General features: G+C 44.8%; 1 protein-coding gene across 5 annotated transcripts in view; it reads left to right on the top strand.

The window, feature by feature from the left end:
- HECTD4 (HECT domain E3 ubiquitin protein ligase 4) overlaps positions 1 to 11203 on the top strand; it is a 147260-nt gene extending 136057 nt beyond the window's left edge. For all 5 annotated transcript variants that reach the window (XM_075898745.1, XM_075898744.1, XM_014572912.3 and 2 more), the window contains 5 exons: positions 1184 to 1405; positions 3339 to 3505; positions 3905 to 4100; positions 7589 to 7811; positions 8730 to 11203. In XM_075898745.1, coding sequence (XP_075754860.1) covers positions 1184 to 1405; positions 3339 to 3505; positions 3905 to 4100; positions 7589 to 7811; positions 8730 to 8866 — 945 coding nt within the window. In that variant the 3' untranslated portion in view covers positions 8867 to 11203. The remainder of the gene's footprint in view (positions 1 to 1183; positions 1406 to 3338; positions 3506 to 3904; positions 4101 to 7588; positions 7812 to 8729) is intronic.
- The last annotated feature ends 5790 nt before the right edge of the window (positions 11204 to 16993 follow it).

The following is a 16993-nucleotide window of genomic DNA, read 5'->3' as shown; positions in this document are numbered from 1 at the left end:
TAGACTGGAAGAGACATTGAGAGATCATCTAGTTCAATCTCCTGCATTCTAGACCATTGGTTCTTGGCTAGGGGTCCGAGATCCCTGGGGACCATGAGCAGGGTTCAGGAGGACCACCAGAAAGGGTGAGCATTAGACTTGCTAGGGTCCAGGGTAGAAAGCTGATGCCATTCTGCGTGGATCTGAAACACAGGGCCCCAGGCATCTGCCGTGCTTGGTGCCCTCTAATGCCAGCCCTGGCTTTTATCTGCAGAAAACAGTTATTATAGCCCTGGGGGCCTGTGGAGTGTTTATAGAATGTGAGGGCGGGGGAGCTCAAAAAGAAAAAGCTTGAGAACCCAATTTAGATCTCAGAATGCTCTCAGCTGCTGACTAGTGGAATTTTTAAAGTGATGCTTGTGGGAGCTAGCCATACAATTCCCATTAATGACTGGAGGGAATGTGTAGATGAGTTCTCCCCACATGGTGTTGAGAAATGTGCTTCATGTCCTCAAGAAGTAAGGAGCTTCTCTGTCAGCTCCACACTGTAGTTCTGACCTTAGAACAAAGCCCATCTCCTCTAAAACATCCTTTCCAGTGTTTGTCTTCAAGATTGTCCCTTGTATCTCGTTTATGGGCCTGATTCTGCTATTTTGACTCTACAAATGTCCTCTCTGAGGTTATTTGTGGTATTTATGGAGTAAGACCAAGTTCAGTGTCGGTAAGGGATATTGGAATTTGGCTCCTATTTTGTGTGTGCATCATTATACATAAGTGGAGACATGGTTCTATTCCAGTGAGCTCACATCACTGAGGCATGGTTCTTTCCCTGCCATGCTCCGGCAGTGGAGCAAGGATACCTTATGCAGAGCAGACCCATAACAACATTGCAATTCTGTATGTAAACTAGTGCATAGCAGGCTACGACCTATGTGCTGTAGACCCTGAAGTATTAAAACTAATACAAAAATCTAGGTTAGTGTTCTTCACATTTTAAAAGCAGAACCCCCCTTTAGCACCACAGTGTGATGTTAAAGGCCAAATCTTACATCTCTTTGGGCCCTGTGCTTTGAGAAATCCTGTTCTAAGCAACTAAATAGTCTTCAGCGTGCCTGAAAAATCTCTCCCCTGCTTGTTCTTAACTCCAGACTTGAATGTTTTCAGGAAGTTTCTCTAATTGTTAAATGTGTGTTTGTTTTATAAGGGGAAGTACATTCTGACACCTAGTCCTATCACCTATGCGGAGGAGCAGCTGCTTCATTTCTTCGGACAGCTACTGGGCATTGCAGTTAGAGCAGATGTTCCTCTTCCACTGGATCTCTTAGCCTCCTTCTGGAAGACCTTAGTAGGAGAACCGCTGGATCCAGATGTTGATCTCCAGGAAGCTGACATCCTTACCTACAACTATGTCAAAAAAATTGAAAATGTAATTTTCTTCTTTCCTTTGTCTCCTTTGCCCACAGCATTTGTGATTGGAGGGAATGTGTAGATGAGTTCCCCCCATATGGGCTATGTCTACATTGGCATCCCTTTCCGGAAAAGGGATGCTAATGAGACGAGTCGGAATTGCAAATCCGCGGGGGATTTAAATATCCCCCACGGCATTTGCATTTTCATGGCTGCCGCTTTTTTCCAGCTTGGGGATAAGCCAGAGAAAAGCGCCAGTCTAGATGCGATTCTCTGGAAAATAAGCCCTTTTCTGGAGGATTTCTTATTCCTACTTTCAGGTAGGAATAAGAAATCCTCCAGAAAAGGGCTTATTTTCCGGAGAATCGCATCTAGACTGGCGCTTTTCTCCGGCTTATCCCCAAGCTGGAAAAAAGCGGCAGCCATGTAAATGCAAATGCCGCGGGGGATATTTAAATATTCCAGTGAGCTGTCTAATCTGCATCAGTGTAGACACAGCCATGGTGTTTAGAAATGTGCTTCATGTCCACTAGAAGTAAGGAGCTTCTCTGTCAGCTCCACACTGTAGTTCTGACCTTAGAACAAAGCCCATCTCCTCTAAAACATCTTTTCCAGTGTTTGTTTTCAAGACTCTCTTGTATCTTGTCATGAGAAATTTGTTTATGGACCTGTGGCCAGATCTACACTAGACCCGGCAACCTAGCTTAAGGAATGCAACTCCAGCTGCATGGAATACTTAGATAGAGTTGTCTTACCTTAAGCTGAGTATGGCAGCATTCCCACAGCGGGTGGCAAGAATAGGAGTACTGGTTGCTGGCAGGGGCACCCTGAGTTTGATTTAGCGAGCCTTAATTAGACTCACTAAATCGAACTCCAGAAGATCAATTGCGGCAGCGTTGATCTTCCACAGAGTGAAGATCTGTCTTGATTCTGCTATTGTGACTCCATAGACACCCACACTGAAATCATTGGTGGTACTTATGGAGTAAGACCCAGTTTAGTGTTGGTAAGGATATTGGAATTTGGACCCTACTATGTGTCCTAGACGTTCTACAGAAAAATTGGAGACCTGATTCCTGTCCCAGAGGGCGCTCAGTCACTGAGGCATGGTTCCTTCCCTGCCATGCTCCAAAAGTGGGGCTGCTGAGTGATGTCCAAACCATGCAATAATTGTACTGCCCAACAGCAAGTTGACCCTGCAGACATCTATTAAAAGGCCAGTAGGATTCCTTGTCGGTGCAAGGATCTGTCATTGCGCATAAAATTGGAGGATGGGATCCTGAGTTTTTAGTAATTTTACATCCTGTCGGCGTAGCAAAGCAGCAGAACCATGCATTGTTGTCCTTCGCCCACTGGCCATGAGCTGCTTAAACTGAGACTAGGAACTTGTAACTTTTTACGGTTTCTCTGTAGGTGCCATGATCAGCAGGGTTAGTGCTTCCACATTAGGTAGCAACAGGTTTGACTCATTGCCAGCTTATATGTTGATCTGGCTTTAGCAGTGCTGAAATCTAATGAAGAAACTTAATGCTGTATGTCAGTTATTTAACTCTTAGCTGTTTGAATTCAGAACAATTGCAAGCACAGGGTGATCTCATGCACAAATGTAGTAAGGTGTGCAGTTATCAGCAGAACTGTAAAACCAGTCATAACTGTAAAAAGTCTGTGAAATGCTGTTTCCCTAAATATTTTGCATTCTGCAGCATGTGATACTTAATACCACCTCAGTAATCTGTACAGTGTGACACTAGAATGGTGGCTTGCTCAACTCGTACCCACAGAGGCTTGCTTACCTGTGGGCAGGTTATCTGTCACTGCTTGTGCCACTGGATAATGTAAAATGTAATAGGGTCCTTTTACTCGTTATGTTGGCTTGGTGGTTTAATAGATTAACAAGAACAAGGTACAGCAAAGTGCAAGTTATTAGCCATCACCATCATGTGTCATCCTAGATAAATGATGAGACTGAACTGGAGGCCTTGTGTGCTGAAATTGCATCCCAGCATCTAGCAACAGAGAGCCCTGATTGCCCTAACAAGCCTTGTTGCAAGTTCACCTACCTGAGCATGACAGGTGAAGAGGTGGAGCTGTGTCCCAGAGGCAGGCACATTCCTGTAGTGTGAGTAAATCCATTATTGGGAGGATGTTTTGTGAAGAAAAGTGGATTAGAAGTTTCTGTGTGATGGCTTTTCCACCATCAGCTAAATGGTAATGCAGCTGTAACTTGGGGAAATCTAGGGTGCTGAGGATACTGATACAATTGATTGGCAGCAGTAGGCTGGAGGTTCCCAGCTCATCCGTAAATAACAAAGGACTGGGTAGCTGTGAAAGTGAGGGGCATGTATTTGGATCAGCAGGTGCTGCTGCATGTGGCATTAAATTGGGGACAGATATGGCATAAGAATGACAATGGCCTGAAGCCATGTTTGGTAACCCAGAAAATGGGCTTGAAGTGGAAGAGGGTGGGGGATAAGATTTTTCCTCTCATACTCGTTTGTTTATGAATTCCTTATGTCAGGTGGGAGAATAAGGACATCTACGCAACAGCAATCCGGAACCTGAGGCTGCGTGAACTGCAGAATCCCGACTGCATGACAGCTGTACGTGCCGGGCTAGGATCGATTATACCCCTGCAGCTTCTAACAACACTGACTCCTCTCGAAATGGAGCTAAGGACATGTGGGCTACCTTACATTAACCTGGAGTTCCTAAAGGTACGTTGTTCTGCAGCCCCTTTTGGAACGTATGTGCCTAAAGCTAAGGTAATGGATTGGTAAGCACTTTCTGATGTCATTAGAGGTTTTGGAACAAATCGATAAACTAAACATTAACAAGGCACTGGGACCTGATGGCATTCACCCAAGAGTTCAGAAAGTACATAAATGCATCCAAGAATACTCAAGGAGCTGATAGAGGAGGTATCTGAGCCTTTAGCTATCCCCTCTGAAAAATCATGGAAGTTGGGAGAGATTCCAAAGACAGAAAAGAGCAAATCTAGTGCCCATCTATAAAAAGGGAAATAAGAACAACCCAGGAAACTACAGACCAGTTAGTTTAACTTCTGTGCCAAGGAAGATAATGGAACAAGTAATTAAGGAATTCATCTGCAAACATCTGGAAGAAAATAAGGTGATAGGTAACAACCAGTCTGGATTTGTAAAGAACAAATCATGTCAAACCAGTCTGATAGCTTTCTTTGATAGGATATCAAGCCTTGTAGATAAGGGGGAAGCAGTAAATGTGGTATGCCTACGCTTTAGTAAGGCATCTGACATGGTCTCCCATGACCTTCTTATCAATAAACTAGGGAAATGCAACTTAGATGGGGCTACTATAAGGTGAGTGCATAACTGGCTGGTTAACCATTCTCAGAGAGTAGTTATTAATGGTTCACAATCATGCTGTAAGGGCATAACAAGTGGGGTTCTGCAGGGGTCTGTTTTGGGGCCAGTTCTGTTCAATATCTTCATCAATGATTTAGATATTGGCTTAGAGCCGTGGTCACCAACCAGTAGATCGCGAGCTACCGGTAGATCTCAGGGGCTCTAAGAGTAGCTCTTGAGCCCTCTCTGAACTGCGCGCCTGCACAGTACATTTACATTAGATTTCCTCATTTGAGGAGCAGCTACTCACTGAGCAACAACACAGGTGAGTAGCTGCGAGGAATGGTGGGAGCTAGGAGGTCAAGAGGGCTGAAACACCCCAGCCAGCTGACTGTGGCTTTCACAGCTGGAGCTAGGCGCAGCCTCCCTGGGCTGAGCGCAGGGCAGCCGGGCTGGAGCGAAGAAAAGCAGCTGCCCGGCCAGCTGGCGATGGCGCTCAGCCAGGGTGCACCATGCTCCACATGGGCTGGTGCAGAGGAGAAGCTGCCTGGCCTGCTGGCTGTGGCGTTCAGCCCAGATGAGGCTGAACCACGCTCCAGATGATTGGGCGGCTTCCCCTCTGCGCCTGCCCACGTGGAGCTTGGTGGCACCCTGGCTGAACACCACGGCCAGCTGGCCGGGCAGCCACTTTTCTTCGCTCCAGCCCGGCTGCCCTGCGGTCAGTCCGGAGGGAGCGCGGGTCAGAGGCTCCCCTCTGTGGCTGGTGTAGGGAACTCCAAACTTGTCCCCCGCCCTCGTGGCCCCCTGTTCCTTCTCCCTTGCCCCTCCGACCCCGCTGCAAAAACCTGCCCTCCCCTGCAGAAACTTGTCCCCCAGCACCCTGCCCCCCCTGCAGAAACCAGTTCCTTCTGGCACCCTGTTTCCTACTACAGAAACCTGTCCCCCTGCTCCCCTCTGCAGAAACCTGTCCCCCCCCCCCAGCACCCTGTCCCCTGCTGCAGAAACCTGTCCTGGCTCCCTGCCTCCTCTCCCCTGCCCCCACTCCAGAACCCACTAGCACCCCTCCCTAGTACTGTGTTCCCTGCTCCCAAATGACTTTTCTATGGGTCAGTGACCCCTGACTCAAGGCAGGTTCCCTGCCATTCTCATAAATAAAGACAATGCAGAAACTTTTTGTGTTTGACATAGTATTCTATTTAAAAATGAAGCCTGGCCAACAAACCCCCAATTGGGGCCAAGCCCCCATCTGGCCACAACCACTCCTGCACTCCCCCTTCCCCAGACCCCAGATCTGAGCCTATCAAACACTGGAACCTCCTGCCCTCAGCCCCTCACATACCCCAACCCAAATTCCTGCAGCCTCACATCCTCAAGCCTGTGGCTTGCTTAGTATCCCAACACTGCCCAGCCTGGAGCCCCTCCCTGAACCAGTGTCCCCTTCTCCACCTCCTCCTGCATCCAAATTTCCTCCCAGAGCTTGCACCTCTCACCCCTTCCCACACCCAAATCCCTCATTCCCACGCCAGAGCCTACACATCCTGTCTCAACACAGCAAGGGTCCAGCTAGACTGCAGGAGTTTTTCAGGATTCTGGAGATATCCCAGAAAAACTCTTCTGCATCCAGGGTTGCGTTTGTTCTTCCGCTTTTTTAGTGGAAGAGCAAACAGGCTCTTTTGGTCACCCCTATATTCATCTTTCCACAAGGAATAAGGTGGCTTCCAAAAGAAGGTTTTTTTTTCTGACATTTGGTCCAGTGTAGACAGGCCAAATGTTGGAAAAACCTCTTCCTACAGAAGAATAAAAAAAATAAAATAAAATAAAATAAGCAGCAGTATAAGGATTGGGGATATCAAGTGATGAAGAGCAGGAGAATAGAGAGGGCGGGGCTTCAAGGAAGGGGCGGGGCGGTAGATCTTGGCTTGGTCTGTCATTTAAAAAGTGATCTTGGGTGTAAAAAGGTTGGAGACCACTGGCTTAGAGAGTACACTTATAAAGTTTGCAGATGATACCAAGTGTGGGGGCGTTGCAGGTGCTTTAGAGGATAAGGTCAACATTCAAAATGATCTGGACAAACTGAAGAAATGATCTGAGGTAAATAGGATGAAATTTAATGAGGACAAATGCAAAGTGTTCCACTTAGGAAGGAACAATCAGTTTTACGCATACAGAATGGGAACCGACTGTCTAGAAAGGAGTACTGCAGAAAAGATTCTAGGGGTCATAGTGGACCACAAGCTAAACATGAGTCAACAGTGTGATGCTGTTGCAAAAAAAGCAAACATGATTCTGGGATGCATTAACAGGAGTGTTGTGAGCAAGAGAAGTCATTCTTCCAGTCTACTCTGCACTGATTAGGCCTCAATTAGAATATTGTGTCCAGTTCTGGGCGCCATATTTCAAGAAAGATGTGAAGAAATTGGAGAAGGTTAAGAGAAGAGCAACAACAATTAAAGGTCTAGAAAACATGATCTATGAGGGAAGACTGAAAGAATTGGGCTTGGTTGGTTTAGAAAAGAGAAGACTGAGCAAGGACATAAGAGCAGTTTTCAACTTGTTCTTCTTAGCCTCTGAGGATAGGACAAGAAGCAATGGGTTTAAACTGCAGCAAAGGAGGTTTAGGTTGGACATTAGGAAAAACTTCCTGTCAGGGTGGTTAAACACTGGAATAAATAGCTTAGGGGGGTTGTAGAATATCCATTACTGGAGAGATTTAAGAGCAGGTTAGATAGACAGCTGTGAGGGATGAGATGGTGCTTGGTCCTGCCGTGAGGGCAGGGGACGGGACTCGATGACCTCTCAATTCTTCTTTGATTCTATGAATACATAGCATGTTCTTTATGTGTATCTGATGTCACTGTCCTTCCCTTTTCCTCTCTTAGGCCCATACTATGTACCAGGTCGGGCTGATGGAAACGGACCAACATATTGAATTTTTCTGGAGTGCATTGGAAATGTTTACTCAGGAAGAACTCTGCAAATTCATAAAGTTTGCCTGCAACCAGGAACGAATCCCCTTTACATGCCCATGCAAAGATGGAGGGCCAGACACTGCACATGTCCCACCTTATCCCATGAAAATTGCACCCCCAGATGGAGCTGCAGGTATGTTGTTTACTGTACATTTGTATTAATAAAATCAGCCTCTGACTTTGACCCTTTTTAGATTTGAAATCCTTATTGCATTTTATAATATTCTTTGTCTGACAGATGCAGGGGCTTGTCTACACTGTTGAGTAATGTGCACTAATGTGATTTCTAAAGTGCATTAAACAGTGCTGATTGCTGTTTAATTTTAGTGCTTTTGAGGTACACTCCATTGAAGTGTGCTAAATACGTTAGTGTATTTAGAAATCACACACCCCATAATGCACATTATTACCTCACTGTAAACAGGGCTGCAGAAGAAAATGCAGTGCAGCTAAGAAATTTTGTAACTGACGAGAATGTAGCTAATTTTAAGTCAGGCCACAATAAGATTGTTCAATCAAAAATAAATCTTCTGAAGACTTGCAATAACTGCCGTTTGGCCACACAAGGGAGAAGCAGGGAATGTGGTGGAATTTTGTGATGTGGCTCCTGTGGAGCAGAGTATTATCCATCCTATTTCAGTGACAATACTGTAGGCCAAGTGTTGACCCCACTAAACTTAAAAGTAGAGATATAAAATCCCATTTAATTGGCTAACCAGTTAAACATATTGTTTAACTGGATAACTGATTAAAGGAGGGAATGGGCAGAGGGCTGTCTGGAGTGACCTGCAACAAGACACCTTGGCCTGCCAGACAGGGGCTGCTCCAGCTCCCACCAGTGGCTTACTGGATAACCATTCACATTCCTATCTAATATTGTCATTTCTATTGTGCTTTTTGGTGGGTCTTCCGACCCTGGAACTTGCAGGATTCCATTACTTGGATATGTGTCAGTATCAATGGAGTAAAAAGTACGTCCTGGGAATAGAAAGTTAATGAGAACCTCAGAGTAGAGAGCCTGTTTACAAGTCTTCATATGGTTCCTTTACAGGTTCCCCAGATTCTCGGTACATCCGTGTTGAAACCTGTATGTTCATGATAAAGCTTCCTCAATATTCCTCTCTGGATATAATGCTGGAAAAGCTACGGTATGCAGTTCACTACAGAGAGGATCCACTTAGCGGCTGAGTTGAGCAAGACCAAGACCAGGGATGCTTTCGGGAGGTTCGTTTTATGACTCTGCTCTGTTGGAAAGCCTGGGATTCTCATGAAGATACCTCCTGTGACACTACATGAAGAATTGGAGACTAATTTATTTTTTAAACTTCTGTTCCCATTACAGTAATTACTGGAAGACTTACATTTTATATTTGTAGATTTTTGTGGTGGACTGGTTATTTTGCTGCCTTGTTTGTGGAATATTTGTAGGATAGTTTAGTACAGACTGGTTTGATGTGTATAATTTAATTTTAAAAGACCTTTGAACATGGGCATTTCTAATTTTGTAATTTAGAATTGTGTTGTCCTTGTAAACACAACAGACTTGAGTATTCTGAGGTTGAGAGCTCAGGTCTAAATAATTAGAGTTCATTCTCTCTCTAAAACATTTGAGTACAAAAATAGAATGATTTTTTTTAAAATCACTTTCATTGTTCATAAAACCAGAATAATGTATCTCTCATGAAAGCTGAGAGTTTTTCTGTACTCAATACACTGAACTCCAGCACACACAAACATGCTTGGATTTTATAACAGAAAACATGCTTCCAAATTACATATCCTGAAATGTTCTTGATTTAATTATTTAAATACAAAACACACACATTGGTAACTGCTATAATACATTTTAGTGTTTCATTTTCAAATTTCAAAGTTGAATAGATGAAAGACCCAGAACACAGAGTGACCATGATACTGTTAGGTCCTACCCAAGACATTCCTGGCTTGATAGTGAACCTACTAACAAAAATGTCTTCACTGATCTTTGTTTCTTCCAGTATTTAAAAAACAGTGAGTTCTCTCTATGTCCATGTTCGGAATATTAACTAGTGATTAAAGCATCTGTCGTTTGTGTTTTGTACTAAAAAAATATTTATGTACATTTAAGCAAATTATCCTAAAGATGTGACACATTGGGTCTGGGGGAAGGTGCCAAGTTGCAGAATTGAAGATGTAGCTTTTATATGGAAAGACAATGGTGGAATATAGGAAGTGATAATTCTGTGTGTTAAACTGTTGTATGTTATGGAATGTGTTCTGCAGTGAGAAAACACAGCACATCTATCTTCCTTCACTAATGCAAAAAAGTGTTGTCCTATATTAGGTGTGTTTAAAGTGAGGCATCAGAATTGAACGCCTATAAAAACCTATTTGTGCTCAAGCACTGACGTGAACATTGAAATTACTGCTGTACATCTTGGCTCAGTACTCTGTAAGTTAAGTGCCCGTATTGAGCTACAGGTCAGTCATTTTCCTGCTGGTACACATCTAACCACATAAAGGTCTATGACTGTGCGTGTGTGACTGTACTTTAAGGTTGGTATTATGTGTCTCTGTAGAAGACAGATATACCCTAATTGTTTGGCTTGTCAGTTGTAATGGGAATTGAAAAACTGTATTTTTTTGTATATTATTGTGAATATTGGGAATTATTATGTGTGAGATGTTTGGAGAGCAGGGTGTGAGAGAACAGAGAAAGCCACTAAGTGTGTGTGTATGCTTCTTATTCTGTGAGTGAATGGAAAAGGAATGTGTGTGCGTGACAGCTGTAGTAGTAGTAGTTGTTGTTGTTGTTGGCATACAATGGCTCCAAATCCTGTTGTTAGGAAAATTGTTACCATTCTGTAGAATTTCCTTTCTCCCCCCCCTCTCCTCTGAGAGACATGTAGGAATATTATATACTCTTGAATCTTGTCCACTTCCTGGTAGAAGCATAGATGTAGCTGAAATATCATTCCAAGTAAGGCAAACATATATAAAGTTTACAAAGACCAGAGGAAAACTAAGCACGATATGTTGCTTGAAATGCTTTACTACCCCCTAAAAGGTGCATTCTCACTGAGCATGGGGAACATGAAAAATGTCATCAGAATTTCATAGCAGAACTGTTGCTAAAAAAGGCTTTGGTTTTCTTTCTGGTGGTTTGAATAGCATTTTTGAACTGTTCAGGTATCTCCTTTCAAACCCCTGAGTGGACTCAAAATTCAGTCAAATACCTCACGGATAGGGGTTTGAGGACTTGGTATGCCAATCCTTTCCAATGATATGATTACAGCTGTGAGTAAGATAACTGCTGCTAATGTTTCTGCTTCTCCTTCCAGAAAGCACATGTGAGTAAAGCATATCCACATCTTGGCCCTGAAATGTGTGCTGTAAAGTTACTTGATATATTATTTATTATAGTTATTTATGGTTGCATTTAACAGACTTTCAGTCAATGCTGTTTACACCCTGCTGTGTAAATGAAGCTTCTTACTACAGGAAAAATGTGTCAACAATAAATAATGTTCATCTACTTTTGACTGATTGGAAGAGTGGTGTGATCCCTTGGACCTACAAAACCTATCCTTCAAGTTGCATCATCTCAGAAAATTAAAATGACTAAAAATTGTTTAATCCCTGCTTTTCTCAGCTAATATTGCTGTATACCAGTGCATTTTTTTTTTCAAAACAGGCAAAGGCTGGTGATCCTACAGAGATTACTCAATTGGCAGATTAGCAGTTTTAGTTAATGTATTCCCTGTTTTCATCTATATTTTTCCCCATAAATAAGGTAGCCTATTAGACCTCCTCACTAAGGGCACATCTACATTACACAGAAGATCGATGCTGCCATAGTTGGTATTCCAAGATTCAATTTAATGGGCGTGGGATAGATCTGCTAAATAGAACTCAAAGGGCCATCCCTGTTGGCACCAGTACTCCTGCTTCTCATGGGTAAAGGAAGCCAACAGGAGCATTTGCTCCTGTCAACCTTCCACTATGTGGCTAGCACAGAAACATGGTGAGAGATATGTTGACTCTAGCTCCATAAATTATGGAGCTGGACTTGTGTATCTTCCCAAGTAGTGTAGACCTGGCCCTAGGGAATGAGAAGCAGCCATAGCATTGTGCCCCCAGGAACTACCATTGCCAGGTTGTCCCTTGCAATACTTTTATTGGGGTTCTTGTATTTAATAACTCTTCCCTTTTGGTAGAAGCAGCCTTACACTGGCTTTAAACAGAGCTTAGTTCTGCTTTAGTCATGTTGCTGGCTGCTGACAATCCCTCCTCTTCCCCCCCCCCCCTTGTGTCAGTCCCTGCAGCCTAGTCCCCAGGAGTAGGCTTGAGTGGCATCAGTACAGACTTGTCCACAGCAGCGTTTCCTAAACTATAGGCTACGGGGAAAAAAATACTGGGCCTCAGCGTGGCTACTGGGAGGGGAGCAGAGCAGGGCGGGCTGGAAGAAGGGGTATGGGGGGGGGGGAACTGGATGCTGGGAAGCAGGGTTGGGGGCAGCAGAGGGTTGGGGGTAGCAGGACTGTCCTGCAGAGATGGAGGGGATGGGTGGGGGGCTAGCAGAAGGGTTGGGGGTAGCAGGACTGTCCCATGGAGATTGGGGCAGGCAGGCGGGAGGGTGGCAGAAGCAGGGTTGGGGGCAAGGGGCTGTCCAGTGGAGATCGGGGAGGGCAGGTGGTGGAACCAGGGCTGGATGGGGGAGATCAGGAGGAGGAGGATGGGAGAACCAGCTGCAGGAAGCAGGGCTGGACCAGGGCAGCAGGGCTGATCGGGGGGTTATCAGGGGAGCAGGGCTGACTGGGGGGGACCAGGAGGGAACTGGCTGCCAGTGGCAGTAGAGCTGGACTGGGGAGACTGGGAGAAGAAGGGGATAGGTGGGGGGGGGGGGGGGGAAGAGAGAGCGGGACTGACCTGGGCACATGCAGACCAGGGCACATGAGTGAGTCCAGCCCCGGGGATTCCACTTTGCCCCCTCCCTCAAGTAGTTGCGAACTGTCTGGTAGACACACTCATGCAGCCTGAGCACCTTTACCAGCCAGGCAGTTCAAAACTACAAACTGATACATCTAGTAATAATACAATTTACCTAATGAGAAAATACCAGACATGTTATATGTCTGGTAATTTCTCAATTTTTCCTGGACAAACCCTTAAATACCAGACTGTCTGGTACAAAACCAGACACCTGGCAACCCTATGCCTCCTTGTACCCTCCCTCCTAGCCAGATACCCTACGCCCAATCTGCTCCTGGAGTGCCCATGTGGCACCAGGGTCCCCCAAACCCTGGCCAGGCAGAGGATGCAGCCAGGTGAAACACTGAAAGTTTATTCTTTTTATTTTTATGTGCTTATAGATTTTGGCTACAAAACAGTATGGGGGGCGGGAAGGGTTCCAACTAAAGTAAAAAGTTTGGGAAACCCTGGTCTAGCCAGCTTTCTATCCATTTTACCATCTATTTATCCAATCCATATTCCCTTAACTTACTGGCAAGAATATTATGGGTGACTATCAAAAGCTTTGCTAAAGTGGCAGTGGGGACTTTGGGAGGACCAGAAACAACTTATTTGAATAGTCATTTGCTTAGTGAATATGCAAATTAATGTTACCAGTCCTCCAAAAAGCTCATGAATGGATTTACTGGTCCCTGTGTCAAAGTTTGGGAAGCCCTGGCCCACAGGGTCAGTTTGTCTGACACAGAGTAAAATCTAGTGGGGGCATTGTTGGCTTGCAGTGGAAGTGCTGCAGCAACTGGAAAATGTTACTGATACTTGTCTGCTGTACATTTCCATCTGGGTTTTTCCAACCAGCAGTTTGGTGTGTATACAAGCCTCAACCTGTAACTGCTCCGCAGCCAATCTTTACCATTAATTTCCCTGTTGCACTGCTAAAATACAACTGTGTGTTCTGGAAACTTCTTACAGTGACTTGTGTTATTCACTCACTAGAAATTCCTCAGCTAAGATGTCCTTATAGAAATAAAATTTACATTTTTACACAAACTCCTCCCTCAGACCAAAACCAGTTTCAGGTATACTAGCAGCAGTTCTTATAAAACTGGAAATATAGTGGTTACATCAATTGTCCTGCAGCTGAAAAAGAAAAATAGTGGATAACACTTCATTCTTCTGTGTGCCACAGATGGGTTATCCCCATCTTATGCTTAGGGCTTGCTAAGTAGCTTCTAACTCTCCTCTGATCAAATACTTTGTTCATAACCCTGTTTCAAGCTCCAGGAACTTGTCTCCTCTGTGCTATTTTCACTGCTGAGGTTATGTAATGCTTGTTTGTTTTGTCTTTTCTATTGCCTGTTTGCTACTGTATGGTAAAATTGACAAGTCAGCTCTCAATCTGAGTGAGCAAGTGAAATAAATTTCAAGCCAAGATGATTAGCTGAAGACTTAAAAGTAGTCTGCTGCATTAACTTAGTACACAATGAATGGCCAGTTGAGGGATGCTTCAAAGTAACAGGTATGTACATAGCTGTCAATATAACTGTGCTGAAATGACTATTGACACTAACTGTAGTTTAGCAAGTACTCTTATGTACTGCAGTTCTTATCACTAGGCCTTTAAAGAACTGCTGCAGTAGCTTGCCTTTAAGCTATTAGCAGCACAAACCCAAGTCTGCTCCTGATTTGGCATGCAGAGGTGATGTTCAGAGAAGTTTGATCAGCACTCTTGCCTGATCCAGAGTGAAGATTTGTTTTAATTTCCTTGAACCTAAAACTTCCCTATTTACCATGGAATTTCATTGAAGGGAACTAGGGTAGAAGATACAGATAACAGTAGAACTGAGCTGAGGAACACTGCTGTATTTTTGTAGTGCTCTGCCCCTTTTTGGGAGTTAAACCACTAGAAATGCAAAACCCAGGAAGGGTCTTCCCCCCCCCATTGCTTATGTAGGAACGAGTAATACAGAATACTAACTGACTCAATTTTAAGGCCCTGGTTCTTAATACATCAGAAAAGTCCTGTTCTCCCTCTTCTCCCTCCCCCCGCTGCAGCCACAGATGTCTTGACAAACTAGAATCCTGGTTAGTGTCCCTGCTACTTGGGATGAGATTGTTGAGAAGTACGACACCTGGAAGGGGTATTTTTACATTTAAAAAATAGCACTTTCAAAAGTTTTTGAAGGCAGGTTCACTTTCCTCTTGCCTGTAGCACACAGTGCTACAAAGTATGCTTCAAAGTAGTGGGTATATACATAACTGTCAATACATCTAACTATGGCAGCAAAACCACTAGCACTCTCGTACAGCTTGCCAGGCATGGAGTGTCTTGCCCTTGTGATTCCATGCCACCCCTGCTAAAGCTCAGCCCAATAATCTGAAATTAAGTAGCTCTGTCCTGCAGTCAGTGCAAATGTGCCATGTGAGCTACAGAATGATAGCACTTAAGGTAAGAGCTGTGAGGTGACTTAGCTCTTTTCTTTAACTTCCTGCTTTGCTACAGTCTGTCCTTGTTACTGTTTTGAGGCAAGTGGAACCTTAGTGCATCTCCTGCCTGTCTCCCCAACTCTAAGGGCAGTGGTCACTAACCAGTAGGTCAGGATCTACTGAAGATCTTGGAGCCTCTGACAGGTGATCCTGACCGGTTTGGCCAAGAGGCCATCAAATGCCTGCACTTCAGCTGCCCCTCCCCCTGCTACTGCTCCTCCTACCCTTTGCCTTGGATCTGACCCTCCCCCTGGGAGCCTCCTGCTTTCAGTGCAGACAGAAGGGGGAGAGGAAGGGTGCTGATGTCAAGGTGTCCCCTCCCACACTATCCTTTCTCAACAGAGCAGAGAAGGGACACAACAGGACCTAGGCATGGAGTTGACTGGCTGCTTTCGGGAGTGGGCCAGTGCAGGGGTGAGCCTGCCTTAGCCCCACTGCACCACCAACCAGGAGCCACCAGTAGTGCCTGGCTGGAGCCCACATCCCAAACTCCCACCCCAGTCATGAACCCCTCCTGCACAGCCCCAAGCACCTCTGCATCCAAATGCCATCCCAGAGCCTGCACCTAGAACCCCCTCCTACATCCTAATTGCCTTCCCTAAGAGCAGCTAAGATCCTTTCACTCCAGATCCCTTAATCCAAGACCAGAGCCTGCACCCTCACCCTCTGCCCCAGCCTGGTGAAAATGAGTGAGGATGGGCAAGAGGGAGGATGGAGTGAGCAGAGGCAGGGCCTTGGAGAAAGGGCAATAAGGAGGCAGGGCAAGGGTATTTATATTTGAGGTCGATCTTGGATTGCACTTAAACTCAAACAGTGATCTCCAGCCTTTGAGCACAAGACTGCTGTCTTAGGCTATTTTTCCCGAAAAAACCCCTGAGTCTGGACACAGCCTTTTTCCGAAAAAAACTTCACCTGCGTCTAGACTGCAGCCGCGTTCTTTCGAAATTAAATCGAAAGAACGCGGCTTTTCTTTCAACGGCGGTAAACCTCATTTCACGAGGAAGAACGCCTTCTTTCGAAAGTGCTTCTTTCGAAAGAAGGCGTTCTTGAATGTAAATAGGGGCTTCTTCGAAAGAGAGCATCCAGACTCACTGGGTGCTTTCTTTCAAAAAAGCGGCAGTCTAGACGCTCTTTCGAAAGAGGCTCTTTCGAAAGTATCTTTCGAAAGAGCCTCTTTCAAAGGAGGCTTGCAGTCTAGACATAGCCTTAGTGTATGTCTAGACTACAAGCCTCTTTTGAAAGATCTAGATAGCCATAAGAGATTTGAAAAAAAGATTGTTTGGGTGCTCTTTCGAAAAAGCCCTGCTTGCATTCAAGAACGCCTTTTTTTGAAAGCTTTTGAAAAAAGGCATTCTTCCTGGTAAGTAGGTTTACTATTTTGAAAAAAGACTTGCCCTGTTTTCCATATAATTCCGAAAGAATGCGATGGCCATCTAGATGAAAGCAGTTTTTGAAAAAAAGGCCTTTTTAAAAAAAAAAAAAACTCTGTAGTCTGGACACACCCTTAAAGCCCAATCTTTTACAAATTGCACTGTCCTAGTATCAGCTCATCTGTAGCCCACTCCTACCAAAACAAGCCCCACAGGGATGCCTCATCCTGCAGGGCTCACATCTCACGAGGACATTAGGAATTCCGAAGTGCAATGTGGGCACAGCAGAAGGGTGGGTATAACTCTGATTTATCAGCTTTCCATTTCTCCCTCAAACCTTTAGCTTTCTTCTACCAGAGTCTATTCTAACCTCCTGCTGCTGTGTGGGGTACTGATTATTTTGCAACCCTGGAGGTCTGGGAGATGGAATTAAATCCCATGCCAGCTGCTGTAGAAGTAAATCCCATCTTGCCTCTGAAGCTATATCTACCCTGCCATTACACACACCCAC

The sequence above is a fragment of the Pelodiscus sinensis genome, chromosome 15, assembly GCF_049634645.1.
Source record: "Pelodiscus sinensis isolate JC-2024 chromosome 15, ASM4963464v1, whole genome shotgun sequence".
NCBI lineage: Eukaryota > Metazoa > Chordata > Testudines > Trionychidae > Pelodiscus > Pelodiscus sinensis.
Note: the sequence above shows the minus strand (reverse complement) of the source record. Positions and strands in the feature narration are given on the sequence as shown.